This window comes from Pithys albifrons, chromosome 8, assembly GCF_047495875.1.
Source record: "Pithys albifrons albifrons isolate INPA30051 chromosome 8, PitAlb_v1, whole genome shotgun sequence".
NCBI classification, from domain to species: domain Eukaryota; kingdom Metazoa; phylum Chordata; class Aves; order Passeriformes; family Thamnophilidae; genus Pithys; species Pithys albifrons.
The window spans coordinates 20,991,925-21,016,498 of record NC_092465.1 but is presented as its reverse complement, the minus strand read 5'-3'; the positions used below and the strand labels follow the sequence as shown (position 1 = coordinate 21,016,498).

The 24,574-nt window shown below is 38.6% G+C and overlaps 1 protein-coding gene and 1 long non-coding RNA gene across 2 annotated transcripts in view; one reads left to right on the top strand and one right to left on the bottom strand.

The window, feature by feature from the left end:
* Nucleotides 1-49: 49 nt before the first annotated feature.
* Nucleotides 50-24,574, top strand: part of LOC139675350 (uncharacterized) — a 31,116-nt gene continuing 6,591 nt past the window's right edge. Inside the window, exons 1-4 of the long non-coding RNA XR_011698473.1 lie at nt 50-1,063; nt 12,516-15,676; nt 19,510-19,803; nt 24,126-24,212. This is a non-coding gene — a long non-coding RNA (uncharacterized lncRNA). The remainder of the gene's footprint in view (nt 1,064-12,515; nt 15,677-19,509; nt 19,804-24,125; nt 24,213-24,574) is intronic.
* GAD1 (glutamate decarboxylase 1) overlaps nt 19,410-24,574 on the bottom strand; it is a 31,374-nt gene continuing 26,209 nt past the window's right edge. The window contains exons 15-17 of the mRNA XM_071562918.1: nt 23,726-23,833; nt 23,121-23,210; nt 19,410-21,639 (exon numbers count right to left, since the gene is read on the bottom strand). Coding sequence (XP_071419019.1) covers nt 21,466-21,639; nt 23,121-23,210; nt 23,726-23,833 — 372 coding nt within the window. The 3' untranslated portion in view covers nt 19,410-21,465. The remainder of the gene's footprint in view (nt 21,640-23,120; nt 23,211-23,725; nt 23,834-24,574) is intronic.

Genomic DNA, 24,574 nt, shown 5'->3' with positions numbered 1-24,574 from the left:
CGCGAGGGGCCGCGGCCTGAGCCTGCTGCGCCGTACCGCCCCCTGGCGGCCGGGCGGGGCGCGCCCCGACGGCGCGGGCGGGAGGACAGGGAAGGGTGTGAGCGCCGACTGCAGCGATGGGGGCAGTGAACAGGCGCAGGAACGCTCGGGAGGCAGGTCGTGCCTCATGCTCCCTTCTCCACTCCCGCAGCCCTCCGGAGCGCCGAGCGCCGCTCCCCGTCGCGGGGCCGAGCCGGGAGCGCCTGAGCCCGACGGGCGGCGGAGCTGCAGCTGCAGCGGAAGGGTCAGTGCCGCGGTGCGGGAGGGCCGGATGGGAAATGCTGCCCCGGCGCGGAGTTTCGGGCGAGCCCGTGTCTGGGCGGGCACAGCCCGCGCGCTGCGGCCGCTGTCGGGGCCGGTCCCGCTGTGGGCTGGGCCGCGGCCGGAATGCACCCGCGTCCTGCGGCAACGCACAGCCCTGAGCCCACGGGATGCCACGTGCAGCTGGAGGAGCCGGACCGTGGGTTATTTCAGACAATTTCTGTCCTTCCGAGAGCGTCCCTTGTGCCTGGAAGGCTTTCGCACAGCCTGCGCTTGCAAGCCAGCGCTGGTTCCTATCCCACAGACCTCCAGCGAGGTGACCTCTTTAAGGAATGCTACTGTCACTGTCTTCAGTAATGCAGAAACGGCATTTGTTAGCGAACTGGAACACAGTGTTAAAGATCCTCAACTGAGCACGGAAAGGATATTCAGATTAGCATACTTCACTTCTTTTGGACTCATGTTTTCCTCTATATTATCAAAGTGCTTTACTGCTTAGTATTAAAAGCCTCTATGCACTGTGCTTGGGATTTACCCCAGTGCTGTCTGCAGAGATGACCAACTCCCTCTCCACTCTTGACCACCTCACTGTGCTCAGGTGTTTCCCTTGGAGCAGACGGTGGTTCTCCAGGCACTCCCACCAGGCGTGGTCAGTTGTGGACGCTGCACACCAGTTCAGGCGAGTCTGCCTCCCTAAGCAGTGTCTCTTCTCATCATTACAGGAAGAGATCAACTCTAGAGTACCCAGAGGCTGCAATGCAAAGTAAGAAGGCAAAGTGAATAATACATAAATAAACTGTATATTTCAAGAATTTTGGTTTCTTAATACAGTATGAGAAATCTGTTACAGCGAGGTGATTAAGTCTTAAAACTATGTCAGTTTACGCAAATCTCATGCTTCCATGCATATGCCATTTAGATTCAGCAGGAAAATCCCAGGCATGTTCCTTTCTTGCTTGCTACTAGAGGTTTATATAGGCAGCTGTATAACACAGTGTGGTCCAGGAACAGCAGCTGTGACTAACTACCCTTTTCCAGAGCTCTGTAAAGGATCCACAGCTGGTGTCAAACTATCACCCACAGTCATTCTTTTCCTCTCTTTGGGGAATGTGGTTCCTGAATGTCACCTCTCCTCATGCTTCCAGGTAGGTGCTGTCAATTTTGTGGATCATTTGTAAGGCTTTGTGTGACCATGAGACATATTCTAGCCAGATGTTGTCCTGACTGGCTCTGTGATGCCAGTGCCTCCTTTGCTGAAAACTAACCCATGGGTGAAAACCTTCATCTGGTGAAGGCTTCTCTAGGGTCTGTTCAGTTTCATTGCCTTGCCTTTGGACTGGAAGACACTTTGCGTTGCTGTGTTAAGAAAAAGCCCCACAACACAAGCAGCTCTGCAGTGGGTTGCTTTCCTCCCAGCCAAAGTGCCATGAATTCCAGTGCATTTTTAGACCACACAGTAAATTTCAGTGACAGTTCTGTTTTCCCAGAAATTATGAAGAGTTGAGTGGCTCTGGAGCTGATAAACATTTCATTAATGGCAGGTGTTTCCTACTCAGAATTTATGTTGCATCAGATATAATAATTGTTCACGTGCTTCATTGAAGACCCTAAATCCTCACTTCAGCATATTTCACACCTCATCCTTAAAATGCTATCTTTCAGCAGAAACTGCAAAATAGACACTACAAAATACCTCTTAGAGGCCCTTTCCCATGTCATTAAAGACTGTAAAGAAAAGATATGAACTTTGATTTCTTTGGGGAAAAAAAGGTGACTGTTACCCAACCTTGATACTTCTGCCCACCAACACCAGGGCCAAAAAGGGTAACACTGTTTCGCCATTGAAAATTGCCAGTTTGATGAATATGCACTTGAAAATCCATGATGTGAGTACTAGTCACACACACTTCCATATGGCCTCTAAGTGTGTAAACAGCCTTAAAATTGGGATTGGCCAAATTGCACAGTGCTGATTTTATGTGCTTAACTTCTAATTATCCAGTTCCCAGTAAGTAGCAAAACCAAACCCACCACACACAAAGTTAAGGTTAAAAACCCCACCTGCTTGGCAGTAACAATTCTGTGGCTGAATTCTGGTCCTGCAACCTGTGTGAGGGCTGAGTAGGAGCGCTCTGGCAATTTGCAGTAGCTATTGCACTCAGTTTTTTGTGAAAGGAAATACAAATTATATTTATTCTGGCAGCATTTGCAAGTGAAGTGTTATCAAGGGAGGAATGCTCTTCATGTTTCCTACATGTGGGGGGAAACAGGGCAACAGAAATTTTGTAGCTCCGTGAGTCTGCTCAGACATTACACCCTCTCAGACCCACTAAGTACCATTGCATCATTAGTCAGTTTGTCTTATTCTCACAGCACTAAAGAATTTAATTTCTCCTTTCCTCAGGAGATCTGTGGAAGTTTCTTGTAGTTAACTCAGAAATGGACAGTCATGTTATGTTCTTTCAACCAGACACCTGGAAAAAAATTAACTCTATCCCAGACAAAATAAGGACAACTCCTGAAGTCAGCCTTCAGAGAAATCTGAACCTGGCCCCTCACCGGAGACATAAACTACATACATCATTTCAGACCTGAAATTCTTTTTCTTAGGAACTTTGGCATTACCACAGCATCTCAGCTTTTCATCAAAATGCTGTCACCCTTTTTGGACTGGTTCCACCTCAGCAAAGAAAGATGTTCTTTGCAGATGTCCATCAATTCCCATTAAGGGCTGAACTAAAATACTATGTTTATTTGAAGAAATATCTTTGAATTTGGGCCAATGTTCTATAGGAAAAGACTCATCTGTAAAACAAACAAAAAACCCCAACTTTAAAAAGCTATTAAGTGAAAAAGACAAAACTTATCTCAGAAATAGTGTACAAGATTGCCTGAAAGTACCACTTTAGACCTAATGACAAGAAACCCCATTTGGCGAAATTAACTAACAAATATAACCTACCTGTTCTTTTCTATGTGTATCTCAGCAGCTGCATTTCAAAAGTAATTAAAGTTAATGAGCTGTGCTTTGTGGTAGAATCATGAAAACTTAATTGGCATAATTAGTTGCGAGGTGGCAAGTGCATCTTCCTGGCTAACAACATGTCATTGTTTGATAAAGAATAATAATGAATTTAATAAATAAATCAGAACCCTTCTAATATGTTAATAAAATAATGAAGTGGAAGGCACACATGTGCAAATGATGAATTATTAGTTTGGAGACTGCACACAATTGTTTGAGTAAGATGGATGGGGAAGTGGCCTTCTTGAAGCTGTCAGCTATGGCTGCAGGCTAAAATCCAGTTTGCCATAGATGAAGCATCGGTGCTGACCTTTGCAGAGAACATGGTGCAAACACTTCCAGCAGGAGCCAGCATCCCTTCTGCAGAGCAGGATATGGAGAGGATGAAGAAAAGCAGCTGCGCTTTCTTTTCTCCTCCCTAAACTCTCCTGGTTTATTGGTGCTGGGCAAGCAGGAACGAAAACGGACAGAGACACCCAGCCATGTGTGGCAGGAAGGGAGCTACTGAAACACAGTGTACAAATCAGCCTATTTGACCCACATCATTTAGAGGCTAAGACAGGCAGAAAATGATGATTTATTGTAGAAATGGTCTTAAGCTCAAACATAGACACACACACCAGAACAAAAGCTTCTGAGGCATTATTAAGAATCAGTAAATAGAATAATTTTAATTAATGGATGCCTTTAAAATTAAATTAAGTGAATACTGGTAGAGTTATGAAAGGCCTGCGGTAATAAAAGTGGTTGTTCCAGTAAGCAAACACTGAAAGAAGGATATCGTTTTAGGCAGAAATGGAACAGCAGTCTCCAGTGACTGAGAAGGAGATGGTTCATAAGATAGCTCTTAGTTGTAACATTTTTTATGCCCTAATCAAGGTATGACCTCATTCATCCTACTATTAATGTATTGCCCAAGATGAGGAATTGCAGGTCAGAATACCTACTTGTTGACTTTGGTCCCAGAGAGCAGGACTGGGGTTGGGAGGAGCCATAAAGAGCCTGATGTATGTCTAAGATCAACTCATATGTTAGCAGCACCCAAGGGGATTTTATCTCCTTTGCAAGCAGACAGGGAGCAAACTACAGTTACTTGGAAAGCATCCAGATGGCTGTGCACCCACAATACTTAGAACTTCCCATTAGTAGAGGCATAAAGCACAATCCCTTCGGCCCTACAAAAAGCTCTGGCAAGCACAAATGGCTGGTAAAAGCCTGCTGACACAGAGAACCCATACGCCCATCTGTTAGGCTGCAGGAGCACTCACATACAATTCCCACAGTCTCAGTTTAGGAGCAGGAGGTGCTTGGGAACTGAGGGTATCTAAGAAAAGATAAATAAGGTAGCAATGGTCAGCATGTGTGCAAATGTGAGAAGTGTGAGACTGAACCTGTTCTTGACCTGCTGATGAGAACAGCTGTGAAAAGATCAGACCATGTCTGAATGTAAAGAGAAATTAACAGTGAAGCACTTTGAATGGAAGTCAAGTATTAGTGAGCCTCAGACCAAACAAGCTCCTGAAACTAGGCAGGCTGTGATTTAAATAGTACGGTCTGATGCTCTAAAAGTTAATTAAATATAGGAGTGTTGTGGGGCATTTTTAAAGCTGGTTTAATGGTCATTAGTTGCTATGAAGCTAAACAGGAAATGAAGTGTAAGGCAGGAAGGCACTAGCTGGACAAGTTGCTCTCTCAGGCATGGCTTTCCCAGGGAGAATGCTGCTGGGCTGGTTCCCCCCCGGTGCCCCACAAGGCACAAAAAGACCATGCCGAACTCAGAAAGCCTAGTCACAACCGCTTGACATTTTTTTGTCACTATAAATATCCGTCAATTTTTATTGCGGTATTGCTGATTTACAGTAATGCATGAAGAAGGGGAAGCAGTTTCAGTCAGACAATTAGGAGTGACTTGTATCCAGCCAGGAAAGAGATGGAACTCATATGCCTTCTGCTGAAAACTAACTTTGTACTGTTGTGACACACAGCAATTTCCTTCTGCAATGGGAGGGAAGGGCCTCAGTGTCAGCAGGATCAGACCTAGCACGCTGCATCTCTGGAAGGGGAATGCTCAGGCAGAATTGCTCTCTGCTTTTCCCCCAGAGCTCCCAGCATGGGCACGTATTAGAGCTGTAGTCAGTGTTGTCATGCTCTGGTTATTATCAGGAACAGTTCCTCTGGCTGCTGTAATTTGCACCAAGGACTGCAGATGCCATCAACAGATCAGAGAATTGTAAAGGTAATCTACAGCCCTCTTCCCCAAGTGAGTTGAGACCAGAATCAGGCTTCTGTTTCAGAAACCAGAAACTCAGCAAAACTAATTTATGGAGTTTCTATTAATGGGACACAGGAAATTAACTAGCGCCTTCATTACTTTAACTTGTAAAAGTGATTGACTTGGCTGTAACACAGTTAAACTCTGCCTCTCTTCCCTAAGTTGCTGAAGACCCAGTAGCTCTGAGTTAGACACTGGTAAGTAGTTTTCACACAAACCTGGAAGGAACACAACTTCGACAATTAAAGATCCTATAGCCATAGGTTTCTGACAGAAGGGCTTTTTATACAATTTTTACTTTCTACAGGGGTTTCATCTGAGATTCTAAGACTGGATGAAACTCTTAGACTGATGAAAGTCCAAAACAGGCGTCTTCTGCTCCTATAAAGCTTTGCAAATGTGTGCCTGAGTATTGGAATGGGTTCAGTAAAATCAATGTTCTTGCATCTCTGCCTCCAGAAGTTGTTACTTCGAACTGGCAATCCTTACTTTAGCTTGTTGTCCAATTTCATATAGCCATCAGACCCCAAATTCTGTCCTGAAGCATGATGTTAAGAATTTTTATAGGGTATATGACTAAGAACAGACATAATAGAGAAGAATAGCTTTTAAACACATGTATTCACAGTGAAAGGTGCATTGGTGAATAGTTGAGAGAGGGCACAGAGTTTTATGACAAATGTCAAAACGTTTCAAAGATTCACTTGATTACTAACTAGAAAATAACACAATGTATGAAATCACAGAAAATAGGTTTCCTTCACTACTAAAAAAGAAAAGAAGCCTATTTAAACTGTATTGACCTGAAAACAGAATTCATTATAGAAACACAGATAGAATCTTGATTATAGAAGCAATTGCACAGACTAAGGTTCTGGCCACCAATTTAGGAATTAGAATGCAAGTATTTAAGAGGTTTAATAGGCCTGCTACTATTCAGCTGTAGATAGCAGCTGGCTCTGGGAATACTGCAGCTAGAGATGCTGCTGAAGAAGGGTTCATAATGGAAGATTAATTAAGTAATTTCCAACCAATTCATTACGTGATACTTACATGTATTGTCAGTTGTTTTTCACCCAAGTGGTTAGGCTAAAATCTGGAGTTTTAGAAACTGCTCCATTAAGACACTTTGTTGATAGTCAAGGATTTGCTGCTGAACTCCTTTTTACTTACCAAGAATGTGTTAAATCCTGTTTTCTTACACATAATAAATGAAATGAGAAATTTTTTTGCTCACTGAATCTCTTCTGCAGTATCTTGAGTGTTCAGTACTTCGTACAGTGATATGTACTATTTCAGCTATAGTTCTACAATGCACTTTAAATTCTTTTATCTTAATTTAAGAAGTCAGGTCTACACTTTACTTCACCTAGAGTTTTTCTAGAGCCCTTTATCTAAAATTCAGACTGAAACATAAAGGACAGATGTTGGTATACATAAACAAAACAAATCAACTGCTTCTGAGTTTCCCAACTCAGATTTTATGGTTTAAGATAAAAGAGGGGTAAGACAGAAAAGCAAATGTACACCTTGACTGTATTATCAAAGTGCCAGATTCTGATGAAGAATGTTTAGAGCTGCTGTTGATGAAGACTCTCCTGGAAGAAAGCAGTACAGGACAAAGGTTTACACTAAAAACCCATGTATTTAAAAATAGGTAATGTATAAATCCTTTAGAATCCCATCCTGAGCAGTGCCCATTTATTGAACCTGCCACAAAGTCCTTCTTGGCAGAAAGTCCAGAACTTTTCTATAGGCCTTACAGAGTTATTGCAAACACACTGAACATTCAGTAGAGAAATTACATTTGTCTTGACAGATTTGACCAGGCAGAAGTGCCAAATATAGCTCTTGAGTATCAGGGTTAAAATAAGTCCCTATCATGGTTTCATCCCCAATATTTGATTTTATAGCTTTGGCCGTCTTAGATTTGGCTGTCAGAGTACAGGAGCAGTTCTAAAGCTGTAAGAAACAGAAACTGCCTGTGTGCCAAGGCACAGTTACAAGAGAGGTGCCTCTCCCAGAAAACTTGTCATTCTCTTCTGTGCCCCTAAACACAGAACAGTGACCTTTGAAAACTGACAGTCTACAAATGCTGTTGTATGCTACAGGTGTGTTATTCCTGGGCTGCTGCTACTTTGGCTCACCTGTGACAGGTGAATAAGGTGAGAGAAGAAGAATTACAAAGGTCCTAGAGAAGGAAGGAACAAATCAAATAATATCATGGGGAGTTTAAGATAAACAGGACCAGTATTGCACTCTGACTCTGAAACAGAGATGATCTGACCCTGTAGGCTACACAAGTTGTTCACAATAACTCCTCTTCCCTGCCCAGAGAGCTCCAGTTCTCTGACAGCCCTCCTAAGTGCATTCATTAGTCACAGAAGGGCACATTCTTCCATCTTCTGGACAGCTACAAACTAAGCACCATTAGCCTCTTTCCAGCCATGGTTGAAACACTTAATTTCTAGCTCAGACAAAGCAATGTGCTTTAGCCTCAGGAAAGGATCTTTTTAGTCTTTGTTATATTTTTGAATTGTTTTCATCTTGACATGTTTTATGAAAGCTTCCACAGTTACACATTTCTTAAGCTATTTTTAATCCTCCCGTCAGAAAAAAACCCAAACAAACCCAACCAAAAACCCCACCAAAACTAACATTCAACTCCCCCTCCTTTATCTTTTCTTGCCCTGAGAAGTCTTTTGTGATTTATTTTCTTCTACCTCAATAGCTGATAACTTCTTTTCCTTCAAGCCTCAAGGAGAAGGATTCTATCTTCCACAACCAGGAAATGTATTTTTTGAGCTTTTTCCATTATTTATCACATCCCTGTGACAGCAGGATGCCTCTGCTGGGACCTTGTAACATTATTTATTTTGAGAGTAGATTTGGAAGTTTGCATACAATAAAACAAACTGGTAACATAGTATATGGCCTGGGAGTGGCAATCCTCAAGTAATCACCTTAAAATCCTAGTAAGAATGCTATTGGATAGCATTATTTTGCAGGTGGAGTTTGTTAAAGCCAATGACCTTTCTCTTAATGAGCTGTTGCTAGAGGGAGCAAATAAAATTGATTAAGAGAGAGAAAGCCTGGGATATAATCAAATCCTATGTGCCTAGCCACATAGCAGTGTCAACCCAAAACAGAACCCTACCTTTCTTCCTCAAAAAATTGAATTTCTGTCCTCTCCCATGTGATAGGGAGAGCAGCTCAAAGCTAGAGCTTAGATTAATCCTTTGCTGGCTATCTGAGTGCTCTTAGCACCATTTCCAAAGAGGAAATGCTACAGGACTTCCTGGATGAATTAGAAAAACCAATGAGGTTTAGAAAAAGTGCCAGAAGTCACTTCCATAGCTACCTAGATATGTTAAACTAAGTTAAAAGTGAGCTTATGGCAAGAATCAACCCATCTCTGGACAGGTATCTATTTGATGTGGTTTCTGTTTCACTGCAGGCAGATGGGGCTCTCCCTGCTCTTTGCAGCAGCTGAGGATGTCACCCATGTGTTGAACTTAAGAACCAAATGAGCAGTTTGTCATCTGAAATCGCTGCACTGAAAGCCAAACGACACAGAACGACAATGCTCTCCTGTGCTGCTGACAAGAATGATTCAATGGCCCTGGTTAATGCCACCTGATTGGATGCATTTCCCAGCAAGCAAGTTTGGGAAACAGGAGCTAGTGGGCCTAACTGGGTCCTACTGGGGTGTGCTGGAATATGTTTTATTTATTTTGAGATGAGATCTGCAGCTGTCAATGCCATGGGCACTCCTGGTGATGTAGTAGCAGCTGGGAAGACCCAGCCAGCTTCTGGTGCTGAGCCCTTATTCCTGCTGGCACTGACTCCCCTTCTTGCTGTTCTGGGTACATCACTATTAGAGCCAAAGGGTTTGAGTCCTGCAAGGACCAGAGTACACCTCTTTGAATGCATGAACCAGCTTTATGCTAAAACACACTGTGAAGAGTGTGGTGTTATTCACAACTATGATTGAACCTTAACCATTAGAAGGCTTCCTTTCTCCTGACTTACAGAGGTGGCATTTTGCCATGAGTTAGAGAGAATGGATGTACAAAACATTAACTAGGACTTTCAAACATGTTTCTGGCAGATGCTTTATTTGGTTTCAGGGACAGACGTCACCTACCCAGTGTTTTTCTTTGAGGGTCTTCTTTTGATACAGTGTCAGACTCAGTGAACTATGTGAAGTTCAGTGTAGCTTTTAACTCCCAACACAAACTTGGATGTTGTCCTAAGCCCAGGCACTGCAGGAACAGGGGTTTGGGCTGAGAAGCTGCCAAGAAAGATGAAGAAAAACATCAAAGATAGAGTTAAATGGCTGAAGAAAATTAAGAACAGATGATGATTTGAAATTTTTCCTATTTAAGTCAGCATGAAGGGGAAAGTTGCAGTCACCATAAATGTTCTAACAAACAGAAGCACAAAGGAAATTGCTCCAGCCATGAAACAAGCAGGGGAAAGACAGTTTACCCACTGGTTTTGATGGAAGCCACAGAACCGCTTAGAAAAGGAAGATGAGAGTGCTGCAAGAGCCAGAAATTGCAGGCTAAGGCCCAGGTCCAGCAAGAACTGAACAAGGCACAGGCTCACAGTCACAGGCCTGCCTGCCTTGGAGCAATTCTCAGATCCGAGGCTCGATGTGACCTCTGTCCTCACCCAGACACCTGGCTGCAATTTTCTTCCCTGGGCGTTCCCTCCAGCTGCCTTTGCTCCAACTGCTGCTTGTCTTCAATAACTGCTGAAAGCCCAGTAGGAAACTCAAAACCTACTGACTGGGCATTGTACATGACATTTACATTTCTTTTTTCTCACCTTAAAATATCAAGAGGCAGTGGGTCTATTTCCATTATAAGTCTCCATTTTGTGGAAGCCCATTTTGCCTGTTAAAATATACAGTATAAGAGTTGTAGGGGTTTTCTAATTAATTTCAATTTGTTTTTCCCACTTGAACCCTCCCTGGTAAAACTGGCTACTCCCTTTTGTTTAGCCTTTAAAATGTCCCTCACAAAGAGACCTAGCTGGGAAAATGTGAATTGGAAAGTAGCAATTTCAAAATCGGACCAGTGCAAAATGCAGCCAGAATACAAAATTACATAGACAGCTTAGAACAGTGGCTCTTATTTGTTACAGTTGTTTTATTTTTTAATGCACTACTCATTGACGTAACTCTATCATAATGAGAAACAGATATCAGAGAGCTTCTAAAATAATCACTGTAATACAGGTAACAGCTCAGAAAAATCACACTAAGTTAAAAAAAATCCAACCAAAGCAGAACCCAGGTTAGTTTCTAGTTCCTTTAAAAAGCTGTGATTGCAAATTGTTTAGTGCAAAGTGTTTGGCAAAGCTGTTGAAACAGATGAAACCCCAACAACTTTTAAAACAGCAACACAATTTTAAAAGACTGCCTTAGTCCATACAGGTCATTCATTAAGAAGTCAAGTACATCGGCCATAGAGAACCCCATCTTCCTACCTCTTTGATATTCTCTGTTCTTAGGGAAACCCCTGACTCAGTTTAAGAGTTTCCTAGTGGTTAACACCCATCAAAATATTAATATAGTTGCAGAGAATGATTTTATTTCTGCATTGTAAGTGCACAGTACAATTCTTTGTCAGCTGTGAGATAGTTCTGACATATTTAGTGCTATATTGGTTCAGGTCAAAGGAATAAAAATAATAAATAGATCTGAATCTTGAAATTTGACTCTTCTGATGTCTGGAAAGGAGATGAGAATATTTCATTTTATCTCCTCTCTTTATACTGTGTCTCTCTTTGTTGGTTGGTGTTTTTTGTTGTTCTTTTGAGTTTTGTAGGTCTCTAGATTTTAAGGTAGTTTAGATTCTATGACTTTACTATGGCCTTCTACCACTTCCAGGTATGTGCTAAGGCTTCACCATCACATCAGAAGGAAAATAGCTGACAACAGATACGAGGTTTATTCTCATTCTTTGTCCTTAGTCAAAAGTGATCTGGTCATGATCCTGGGCATCCTGCTCTGTGTGGCCCCATTTGAGTAGGTGGCTTGGACAAGATGTTCAGTGTATTCACAGAGGAAGGGCAGTGCCCACCATTCTTACACCTTTACATGCAGCTGTACCACAGCAACAAGGTTTGGCACGTTAAAGTTTAGCCGTGTTCATCCAAGAACTATGAACCTGAAATAGTAGCTGGAAACCCAGGTGCATGCTGGCAAAAGGCATGTAGAGCATCTCCTGGGGTCGTCCTGACCTCATTTTTCCTCAAACTACTCTATTTCTTCTACTATAGTCCCATTCCTTTTAGAGCCAGGGCAGTACACTTGGTTCTGGTTCATTAAGTTTTGCTGTCATTTTCCTTTGTGTAATTGCACTAAAACTCAGTAGCATTACAGAGGGGTGAAGTCCCTTTTTTTCTTTTTTATATCATATTCTAAGCTACCTCCTTGTTAGGTCTTTCCTGATCTGTTAGAGAGTCATCAACAGATTGCAACGTAAGGGCATAAATTAGGAATGCAATTTCTCAATGGTTTCCGGTTTTGTTGTTGTTGTTTTTAAATAGCTATCCCAGTAAATCCCAGGAATTACAGTCAACTGTAAAACAATTGCAACCACTACTGGACCAGCTAAAAGCAGTTCAACAGCTGCATTTTGTAAAATGTTCCATGCCCAGAGACCTACAAATAATAGAGGCTCATACTAGCTGCAATTACAATGTGGTTTGTGGAGCATGGATAAACATAAATAAAATTATAAAGCTCTTCAATTTATAAGGTAGTTTAAAAGCCATTTGTAGGATATAGTGTGTAACAAAAGAAAGCAAAACCAAACAATGGCTAAAATATTTCTAACATTTTATATATTTTTACATGTATATTTTACATCTGTTATTTTATATTGTTTTCTTTGTTTCTTACAGACTACCTGATCAAGATATTTGGTCTGATGCAGAGATATATACCTAGTCCTCCAGGAGAAGATTCTGCATAACTTAGTGTAGAAAAGTTTTTCAAACAGTTATTAATTTGTTTAAAAAAAACAGTGAGTGTGAGTGTGACTTGGTTTTAATGGACAAGAACCTACCAGATCACATCTCTCATTCACAACTAGGGATAGAAGCCTGATTTTATAGTGTAATAGGGAAATGGGCCTCCATTTTCCTAAATCCTAGGTATTCTTTGTTGTAACTGCTGAACAGCTGCTTAGATTGCTGAATTTACATTTCAGAGTGCACATCACACTCAAAGCAAGCACAGGGTGAATAATCTGTTAGCTCACAGTACTTGCTTCTACAAATCTATTTTGATACATTCTATTTTTCACTGTTTTACTTTGCCCTTTGCCATTTCAAATTATTTAAGTAACTGAACTCGTGTTCTTTAACCTAGGAAACCAACATATAAATATTAGCCTGATTAAAGATAGCTAAACATAAGTAAACAAAGGTAGAAGAAAGCTTTACCTCTCTACACAATTCTTCTTAGCACCCCTTGCTGAATGATGCAGATTTTAAAAAAGGCTTCCAGTGCCTATAGATGTAATGAAAAAATATTATTGCCAGAAAAATCTTGTGCATTTGAAATTATATAAATAAGCAGTTAGGGACAGGTAAATATTCATCTACATTTCTATATTCCTACAATATAACATTCTGTGTGCTGGTGTCTATTTCACATTACATGCAACAAGTGTCACTTACATGGTCTCAAATTCTTGGCTTCTTCTGATTTTTACTACTTTGTAAATTATTCAGTCAGAAGTGAGCTGTACATTTGCTTTTTGCCTGCTGGACAGTTTTACTATTTTGAAATTAGCCCTGTGGCTCTTCTTTGGTGTACCACCAGCAATCATTTTATCTCTCTTTCCCTTTTCATTTGTACCCAAGAAACCCACCAAAGTCAGGGTGTCCAAACTAGTTTTGTTTCTCTGTATTAGAACAACCTTACAACCCTTGATTCCATTCAAAGGTGGATGTAAAAGCCTGGTTGGTAGTCTAGCCCAGAACTTTACTTGTGCACTCTCCCCTGTAGACAGATGTTTGAAAGACTCTCTTGATCCATTCCTTGGAAGGACAAAAAATATGCAATGCTGGGAAGATAGATATACAAAGTATTGTTTACTTCTAAAATTTTGTAGGTGTCCTGTAATTGAAGAATAATTTGTTGTTACAGCCTAGAGATGTACATTTGTATATGAGTTATGCTCATTTAGAAATTATCTAGGTAGGTAGACAGATGAATTAGCAGTTCACTACATAAACACTAAACTGAGGACATGGTCCCAAGGGCCCTTTGTTTGTTGAAGCTTTTTTAATTAAATGTATTTGCTAAAAGATGAGAGGGGAAGAAGTGCTCCCATTGTAAATTCAAGCCATTTACATTTTTCTGAGAATCCAACCAAGTCTCTCTAGTATAATCCAGTGATACCTGTTCCTTCTTATGACCACTTGGCCACCTTAATGGAAACAGCTCTGGTCTGAGCTACCAAGTAAATGAGAGAGTCTTTAAACTCCCCTGAGAACCTCTATTCCACCTCTGGCCTGCTTCCAGTACAGCAGCAATTGTACAATTATAGCAGCATTATACATAGAAAATTAACATGAGTTCTTCAGTCATTCAACAATAGCTAAGCATAATTATTTACATTGCAGTCACAAAATTTCTGGAAGGAAAAGACCCCCTAGGCTTTTAGGGAACGAAAATTGCAGCAATTACTGGCCTAGTAGCTTTCTTTAGAGTAATGTTAATGTACTCAAAAGGAAGAAATTTTGTTAGGTTTCCTTTGAACTGCAGCACCAGCTCTAATGCTGCAATCAATCTGCACGCACACACGTCAGAAAGCAGAGGGAGCTGTCTGATGGCAATTACAGTTCTCACTGCCCGGGAGCCAGGTCACAATTAGCAATCTGGGACTTCACATCATATCTTGCAAAAACACAGGCCTCATATGCTTGGGAAGAAAAGAGAATATGTTTTGCATTATACTGTAAGATAAAACAGCTATTTAATTTATACCTACAGAATAATTACATTTGCTGTGACTGAGTACGAACAGTAACAACTTCTCACTGATTTGGGGTTTTTACAGCAGGGAAACTAAACTTGATTCTTTTGTAGTGTGAAAAAACCCCACACCTCTTCTTGAAAAATACATAGAATAATGGAAGCGCCATGATGACACAAAGCAATATAAAGAAATATAATACCCTTAAAACATAGCATAGTCAGGTAAAAGTAATGTACTTTTAAAGTGTGACCAGGATAAGTAAACACCAAATTTTTGCAGCAAATACCTACTGGCAACAGTTACAATGGATTAGTAAAAGTAATTTTTTTTTCCAGAAATAGGAAATCCTGCTGGAATCAAAACAACTATGGTTCTTTGGTTCAGCACTGTTAAACCCAGCACATGGAGATCTCACCCCATTGCCCAGGGAAGCTGCACTCCTTTAATACTCAAGAGCCATGTGAGCGTGTTTAGTGATTGCCAGAGCTGTGCTTGTGGCAGGAGAGTGAATTACCCGAAAGACACAGTCAATAAGGGCTTAGTCTGCAGAGAATGCCCATAGCTGGACAATGCAACAAGGAACCACAGAAAACTTCAAAGCAATGGAAATAAAAACTTTATCATTGCAATCTAGTGGTAAGACTGGCCCTGTGCCCACAAGAACAAATAGAAATCTTACCCTGCAGGAAACCTTCCCATAAGTAAAGGAAGAAGAAGCTTAATTGAGATTAATGGCTTTTTTTGCTGAGGCCCATGGAAAGTCCTAACAAGGCAACATGTTAAACAGTGAATGTAATTTATAATATGTGCAATCTTTAGAAGATAAAAAGCATTGACCAAAATGACGTTGAATGAGAAATGTCTTATGTCTTTCTCACTTCGCTTTTTAGAAGACACTTTTCACCTGTCCAGTTTAAAGTTAGCATTTGAGTATCTACTTTTTGGATGGCCAATATGTTTGCTTTATACACCAGCATAATCGAAATTCTTGATGATGCCACACCAAGCAAGCACTGCTTCAAACCAGTTTACATTGTGGTCACAGATAATAGCCTCCTGTAAGTCTAAATTAAAGTAAGTGTACTTACATTTGTTGATTTTACTTGTGGTGACATTTTTTCTGGGCTTTATTGAATGTTAAACTTACTATTTTCTCCATTTCCTGCCATCTGCACTAATCTTACGTATTTTTGCTCACACTGTTGTGCCACAACACCTTTGTACATAAAACAAGGCCAAAAATTCATACTGTAATTCCTGCCTCAAGCCAACTGTTCTTAGATAAACCAACTTCTATCCTGTTACAAGGTTTATAATTTAAGGATTTCACACAATAGCAATTTAATAATCATATAAATTTCCAACACACCCACATACTTTCAAAGGTAAGGGAAAATAATATACACTTTCCTTCATGATATACTTATTTAATGTTATACTTCAAGAATCTTCGCAGATGTCCTGAAAAGTGCTACACAAAACTGTCAATATCGTGCAAAACTTAGTTTTTTTCTGATACACACTGAGTATGTAAATGTATGTACATGTCCTTCTCATTTATATCAAGAAATATAAATACACTCACAAATACACATATGAAGTACACTTATCTGAAATAGTTACATTCAGATGCTGAACAGATTACCTTATAAGTAGCAGAAATAAATCAAGGTCTGTAATATTTTGTCTTCAGATTTTTCTGTTATCATCATTACTAAACAGTGCACCATTTTTCCTCAGTAGACAGATCTATTAAAACAGACAACCAGAACTTTTTTCTTTCATTACCAGGTCTGCTTAAAATCTTCTGCTTGCATCTTCTCTTCTAACCAAAATTACAATTTTGCTTTGTCCAGAAGTCTGATTCTTTCAAATGCACTAATGAAACACAAATCCTTCCACATTATGCAGCCATCCTTCCTTTTAACCTTTGCTTTCATTCAATGCTTGTGTCTTCTCATCTCTGCTTCACTCTTAGTTGCTGTTCTTGAGTGAGCATTACTCCCAATTCATGTATCATCACCCTAAGCATAATTGTCACAATTTGTAAATTATAAAACCCTTCAGAAGAAATTCAGGCAGGTGTAATTTTGTTGACCACAGTGAGCTGTATCTAACTACAAAAACTCTGGTTTGGTCCTAACATTTTATTGAACCGTCTGTGTGTACGCTGAACATTCCTTAATACTCACACAATACAATCATCTTCCAGGATTTTTAGTGGTTTAAATTATGGCGTTTGCATGCTACACTAATAGACTTAAGTTTCTTTGCGGCATTTATTTTCTTCATGAGTAGTTTGCTACATAAAATTTTTGACTTGGAAAGAAAACTGTTTTTAAGAAAACTCATGCTACTTGAAGGATGCTCATCCTACCCTAAAGCAATCAACAGCAAATTTGTTACATACTGTTAAAGTCAGTGACAGTTCTACAGATCACACATAAAGCAGCAATTCGTCAGCATTTGTCCATATAATGAGAAAAGAAAAATCATACTTTTATGAATTCAAAACATACTCTTACTTTTCAATATATAAGGTATACAAAAAAAATTTAAAATATTTTATTTCAATAAGAGAATGGAGGGTTACCCCAAACTACGGTCTAGAATCCAAGATTTTTAATTATGTTTTTCATGTTACACACAGTACTAATGTCTCAACAATCCTGTTCAAACTGACCAAGATTCTGTGCTTGTGCCCCCTCCTCAGTCTGTGTTGGTACAAGCTCACATTCAATTCACAATTAAAATTAAATAGTCTTTGCCTTACTATTTTTAAGGTGAGGGATAATGTTGTATGACTTTTGTCTCATATTCTTAAGGAATCAAAAGAGCTCACAAAAATTATATGAGACAAATTAGTTTTAAGATCAAGTTTTATTGAAAAATTAAAACTGCATTGCATAATTTCTTTATAACTTTAACATTTCTTAAACCACAAAACAGAGATTCTGTTTAAAAATCTCTTCATATTTGTCACCATTCAAAAAACAGTATGAGCTAAGTTTATGATGATTTTAAAATCCTGGGTTATTTCCAAGGCCCCTGTGCCATCTGTCTGCTGTGAATGATATAACCTAACTATCTTCTCTATAAAGTACCTTTAAGTATACAATCAGAATTTTTCTCATTCAAAATTAACAGCTGCTGTTGATTTTTATCCAGTGGTCTGTCTTTCCAAGTAAATTACATCAGTTAAGAAGCACTGCAGCTGTGTGTTCAGCTAAAATCTTGCCTATTGTTTGTTTCATCCAAATTCACCCACGCAAAGTTATGGTGATTGTCCATATGATTTAAAGGTAAAATTGCTGCCTCAGAAAAAGCAAAGTTACTCACCTGGAATTGCAATGCTTTGAATTAGTCAATACTTCTGTATATCCATACATCCTGATCTTTCACAGTCAATAGTGTATGGATTAAAATTCCAGGTAAACTTTAGTCTGAGAAGCTGTAGCATATTACTCAGATGGAAATTACCTACTAAGAAGAAAATAGATGAGTTTTCTCACTGACTGTAACTATTCTGTTAAAGTCAGCTAATCAAGTCAGAAATTAATATGAGCCCAGTGCCTGTGGAATATGGTACATGTAATAGGAAAACTCTCCAGAATGTGATATTAGAATTAAAAGCTTTACAAAAATCTAATTGTGGTCAGCTGTGTCAGGACACAACACTGCAGAAAGGCAAGATAAAATGCAGAGGCTGGGAAGATAAATTGAAGTTGCTTGTCTTTAGAGAAAACACCTCTTCATTAACTGCCTCGCTTCTAAAACAGGTAGAGCTCCATTATTCCCACCCAGCTGCAAACCATCAAAGCCAATAGCAGAACCTCTGATGCTTTGGGCCTTCAAAACACAAGATACTCCATTAAACGAGGAAGCAGACATTCTAGTGAGCAAAACATTATATATATACTGAAGAGCTCTAGGTCTGTTTCTAACTACATCACAGAACTGTCCAAGGCCTGCTGTATGAATGCCCTTGTTATGGTCTTTCTTATAGTCATCCTATAGTTCATGATCAGGATGAAGAGGATTCTCTTTACTTAGTTCATATGCTTTGAGGGGATTCAACATTTCAAATACATTATCATTAGAATATTGAGATGACGACCAAGTTAACAAGATTCATGAGGTTAAAATATTAAGGTTAGAGGACTGAGAGTAAGTTAGGATCTTTAGTATTACTGTTGCTGAAATAACTAGACTAGGGAGGTGGAGGAAATCAGAAATTCCTACCTAAGAATGGGCTGAAACCATAAGGAACATGGTTCCTTTGTGGAAAAAGTAAAATTCCCTGGTGAAGGTATGTCAACAGTCACACATGTCTGCATTGATTATACTAGTTCATACCATTTCTCATAAAGGATTGAGGGAAATTTTTCCATCTTCTGTAGCTGCCTTTTGAATAAAATAAAACTGTGACAGAAACCAGATTTTCAGGTAGAAGTCTGTAAATAAAAGTGTGACATGTACTTCTTCAAAAGAAACTTCTTTCTGTACTCTAAAAACAGCTGTAATGAGAGATCCTCCAGTTCTGATGAATAGCTGGTAGCTATAAAGGGTAGTGTTCAGTATTATGGGAATCAGTACTACTAAGTCAGGGTTCACGCTGACTACTCCTGGACTGCAGCCCTCGGGTCATACAGCATGGATGTTTGCATCAAGAAATGTTCACTGTTGAATACATAGCTCAGATAACACTGTTATCATTGAGGAAGATTGAGGTTTAAGATCTAGAAGGCAAGAAACCAGCTACACTGTCTTGAGGAAAATAACCTAATGAAAGAAATACTGTATCAGCAAGATTACTAGGGTTTAATGACATAAAAATAACAATGTAGATACTATTTTGAAAGTTGTGCTAATTTAAAAGAAAGTGACAAGCTTATAATAATTTTTAGATTCGACTCCATTTCAAGAAAAGGTTTTACAGAAGGTTATTGAAGAAGAATAAGCAGTAGTCCTATGAAAAGCTGGAAAGACTGTGCTATACAATACAGCATTTACCATAACAGCTGCTTCCCCCTGTGCTAACACAGCCAAAAATGTGAGACAGCATCCTCAGAAGAAAACCAGTGGGACCTGCAGGATGGAAATCTCACCTGACTGTAGCTGTCCTTCCACAAGGACTGATGGGGGCCAGAGAGGCTGTGAAAACTGCACAGCATGACTGCATTTCACTGAATGTTTGTAAGGTAATTTAGTTTTATTACTGAGGTGGAGGGGTGGGAGAAAAAGCAATTAATTACTGACTTGCATAGAAGATAGCCACAGAATCATGTATGAAAACACTTGAAATTAGCATATTCCATTTATCACCATGACAGTAACTCAGTAGACAGAGGATTATTGAATCTCCATTTTGTTCCACTGCTCTGCTTCCAGTATGGACTTTTCCACTCGGTAGTATTGATTATCTAATGATTAAAATTGAACAAGCTGCAGATGAATCTGGTGTCTATAATTTGAAAAGCCTAGCCATTTGAAATTGTTGGGCCAAGCCAGCTGTATTCAAAGATACTAAGATTACTTCTGTGTTTGTTCATTTTATAAGCTCTAAACAGATAGTGATTTCCATTTCTATAAAAGAATGATGCTGGTTAAAACTCCCACAGAATTTAGTTAAAATGGTCACAGAGATCAGTCCTCAAACAAAACTCAAAAACAGGGACCTTGGTTAGCAACCAACATTCACTAGGAAAGCATTCGGTACACTGAACGGACAATCTGACATTACAATAAATAAAACTGAAAAGTCCAGTAATTCTAATAGATTAAAGGGATTTCATAATTTGACAGTCTATACACAATGTTAGAATTCCTTATCTTCAATAAAATTATCTGTAAGTTATTATTTTAAGGGCACTAGGATTTAAACAAAAGTGTCAGCTAATACTTTCATATTTTTTCTTTGGCTCACAAAGACACTAAGATACCATAAACATTATTTAGAACTTCAATAATATATAAATAAGTTACATTACAAATGGAAGAAAATACAAGACAACTCTTCAGCATGGTAAATCTCTGCATATAAATAAGCGAATATTTCAGATACCTACAATTCAACAGTTATCTTGCTGTAAAACTATTACATTTAAATCCTTTTACACAAAGTCCTTTAACAATAATATACACAATCTACACAAGTTAACCTCTAAAAATACAGCAATAATATACCTGTTACAATGACTCTGCTACTACTATCCCCTGATTTGACACTAAAGGGCAAATACAACTATTTTACTCAGAGGTGCTGTTAGGGATTGCTGTTTTGTATGTGAGAAAAGACCCAACAGTAAGATTTAATACTGGTTTACATTTCCTTTAGCTCCTAAGAATCTACATTTTAGAAATGTTTCTCTATGTCTATTTCTGTCTGGCAGAAAAACCTGTAGCACATTATCCACATCAATAGTTATTGAAGGAAAAGTTAATTCTCTTAAAGTGGAAAACATGCTGTGGCTTAGATCTAAGTTTATAACCACTTTATATATATATATATGTATTTATATATATAATTATATATATGTATTTATACTGTACATATGTACTGTGCAGAGTTCTTAATTTGCTATTTTAGTACTTAATAATTTCCTGCTGACTACAATAAACAAGACCAATGTAAGAGTCAATAGTACTTCAACTTCAAGATAATATATTTTCCCTCAGTAGTGTGATCTACCAATACATATATATATTTCAGTAGACTAGAGTTGTTTCGTTTAAGGTTGCCTTAGGAGATTGGAACTTATAGAAAGAGAATTTCCTTAAAACATGTTCTACAGAACTGGGTTTTAAAAATAGCCAGTGCTGGAAAACAATGAATTCGAGATATAAATAATTAAACCACTGTACTACAGCTCCTGCCCCAGTCTCTCTATTTCCTCAATGAGGAAGTCAATGTCAGACTTGGTTGCTGCTGGGTTGGAGATGACCATTCGGAAGAAGTTGACTTTGTCGCCCTGAGGCTGATATCCAACCATGGTAGTACCTGACTCCATCATCAGTGCCTTGATTTTTGGTGCCACCTTTATCATTAAAAAAGAAAAGAGAGAGAGAGAGAGAGAAAGAGAGAAGAAAAATTTATCCTTTTTTTGTATGCCACAGCATTTCTTAATTTGGAAAAAAATTAACTGAGACACAAAAAAGGCACTCATTTTTATAAAAAACTATCTGTAACAGAAAAACCTTGAAAAACTAAATATGTAGGGATTGGATATTTAGAAGAAAATTGCCAGCAGTAATATCCATCTTTTTGATTAACAGACTAGTAGCATCTTTGAGTAGTCACTATGTAATAATTTTACATGTTAAGTGTACATGTCATTTCTTTGTGCTGAAGATTTTGTCATGAAGAAACGTTTTCTGCCCCTGTATGATAACCTCCTCCAGATCTTTCTGAGGATAATGGATGTTTTCCATGAGAATATTATGTATTCTCAAAGCAATTTTTGTGGGGGGACAACAATAGAAATTTTTCACAAGATCTATGTTATAAAGAATATTTTCCATTGGCATAAGCCATGGAAACCTTCCAGTAGCTTTGCAGTACTGCGCATTTACCACAATCTTACTTCCAAACTTTAATTTACAAAGAATAATGTTCTGACAGCCTTAATATTTGGTATTGACTAAGCCCAGTTTTTGCATCCAGATCTTCTTTCTCTTGCTCTACTCTCTGCCAGCCAAGGTCATATGTCTGGCTCTTTTACTGTTTTGTAGGATGCTTTATGATGTCCTCTAACATTTAACGGGGTCAAGTCAAACATTTTATCCCTCTCACCACTGCATACCTTTTTCCTCAATCTTCCTTTACTCTCTCTTTTTTTGGCATCTTGTTTATCTATCAAATCTATGTATCTATTGAATCTATGTATCTATCTTGTCTATCTATCTATCTACTTTACCTACAAAATCATTCTTTTGTCTCCTGAAAGTATTTCATTCTACTTGTGTCTGTCTAAAATACTACTAGAAAACTGATGTATTTTGCTTCCCTCAAGTCCTAAGTAACATGATACTTTTCCTGGTGATGATTCTATGATGACTTCACTTCCCTCTTCACTTCTAATACATTTATCCCAAAGTCCTCCACAGGATATTAATGCAGTAATGCATTGTCATGTAAAATCAAAATAAAGACCTGAGAAGGACTTACAGGTTTCCATGTCCTTTACTTGTCCAAGCATTTTCAAATAATTACCCTTCCATTTCTCTTGCTGATATGCTGTCCTATGCAAACAAGACTGCCATATCCTTAGGCTGCTTTTTGAAGATTTGTAACGATTGGGAGCTCAGAAGTGATACAAACCATAGGGAAAACATGACTTCAGCCTCAGTAAAACAGGAAACAGAGGTGAACAAATATCAAGGTCATAACAAGCAATGGAGAACTGCCACCTCAGAATGTGGATTATGTGTCAACACACAGATATATTATTTCTAACAAATAGAATACGTTAGGTTGAAAGAATAGATTATATTGTTAGATTTAACAAAAGACACATACCCTGTGTAACTTTTCTCTTCTCTCATCAGAGTCTGGCATGCCCCTGAGACTTGGAGGAATATACCAAAAACATACGTTTGTATGCTCTGGCTGCAAAAGAACCAAACACATACATCAATTAAAAACCCCAGTACAGATCAATCCACACTAAAGGCCAGCCAGTAGTGTATTTTAGCAGTTTGTGCAATTTATGAGTGACTGGTTTCCAAGATCACAGCAAAGTCAACTCAATTTTCCTTTTCTTAGTAAATGGGGAGATGAAGAATATTCTCTCGACCAAGGGCTTATGTAATGGCAATAGCAAGAGAACACACAGCAGAAATAGCAGATTCTCAGTTCTGTGGAATCTCAGCATGAATAGATTGTATCAAGGTAATCTTCATGCCCTAAACTGAGAAGTTCTTTGTGAAGAGGAGATAAAACGGACACTTATGGTACAAAACCACATGCATTTGGCCAAAAAACTGCCCAGATGCCAATAGTCATGTAATTCTTTAGAAAATAAGAGCAGTTTTGCCTAGCTAGTTTGAAGAACTGGGAGAAGCATGAAGACTTTTTGAAATTTCATACAGATTTGGCTCCTACCTACATAAAAGAAAGCTTACCTCCCCTTCAAAAACCATCTCAAATTCTTCTCTGTTTTTTATTTTAGTGTAGAGATATTGTGCCAGCTCTAGACATTTGTCGATCTGATTTTCAAATCCTACTGTACCCTGTTTTAAAAAGAAACTAAATATTAATGACATGGTAATTTTTTCTACTTCCATGCAATCATCTTTTCAGACAGACTTGACTCTGAAATATTTTCAGTCAGAAAACACTTACCAGTATTATTTCTTGTAACTTAAAAGTACAGTTAATCAACACTGCAAAAGTGACAACACTGCAATTAGTGCCTAATTGTAATCACTATTTGGTTTTGTCTCATTTAAAGAGAATTTGTTATTATAATAATGACTTTTACTATTTTTAATAGATTATTTTAGGTCTTCTTTTTTTCCCCAGCTTCCACAAATATTATGAATATTAAGTCATGGCTTCACAGCTGTTGCTGAAAGACTGAAAACTTGGAATGGGAACTCAGTTGAAAAGGTAAGAATTGGGAAGCAATTTATTTCCTCTGAGCAGTATGCTAGAAATGTGCATATAAGTCAGCAACCAAAAGTCTGAAATATGTTTGTTAAAAGTCACTTGGCTACCCAGTGATCTTTTGACAATAAAAAGTATATTAATGTTGATAATAAATAAAAAAGGGAGGGAAAATTTGGGTTTTAAAGTTTTTTAAGTACATTTTGTACATGAATGAAGAAGCAAGCACTTTCTCCCAAAGTGAAAATTGTTTTATGATTGTACATTTTGTCATTAGATTTAATCTTAGTTTTATAACAAGAAGTTAGACTGTGGACAGGTTACCCAACTGAATTCCCATTTTGACAGTAGAAGAGCAAGAACAG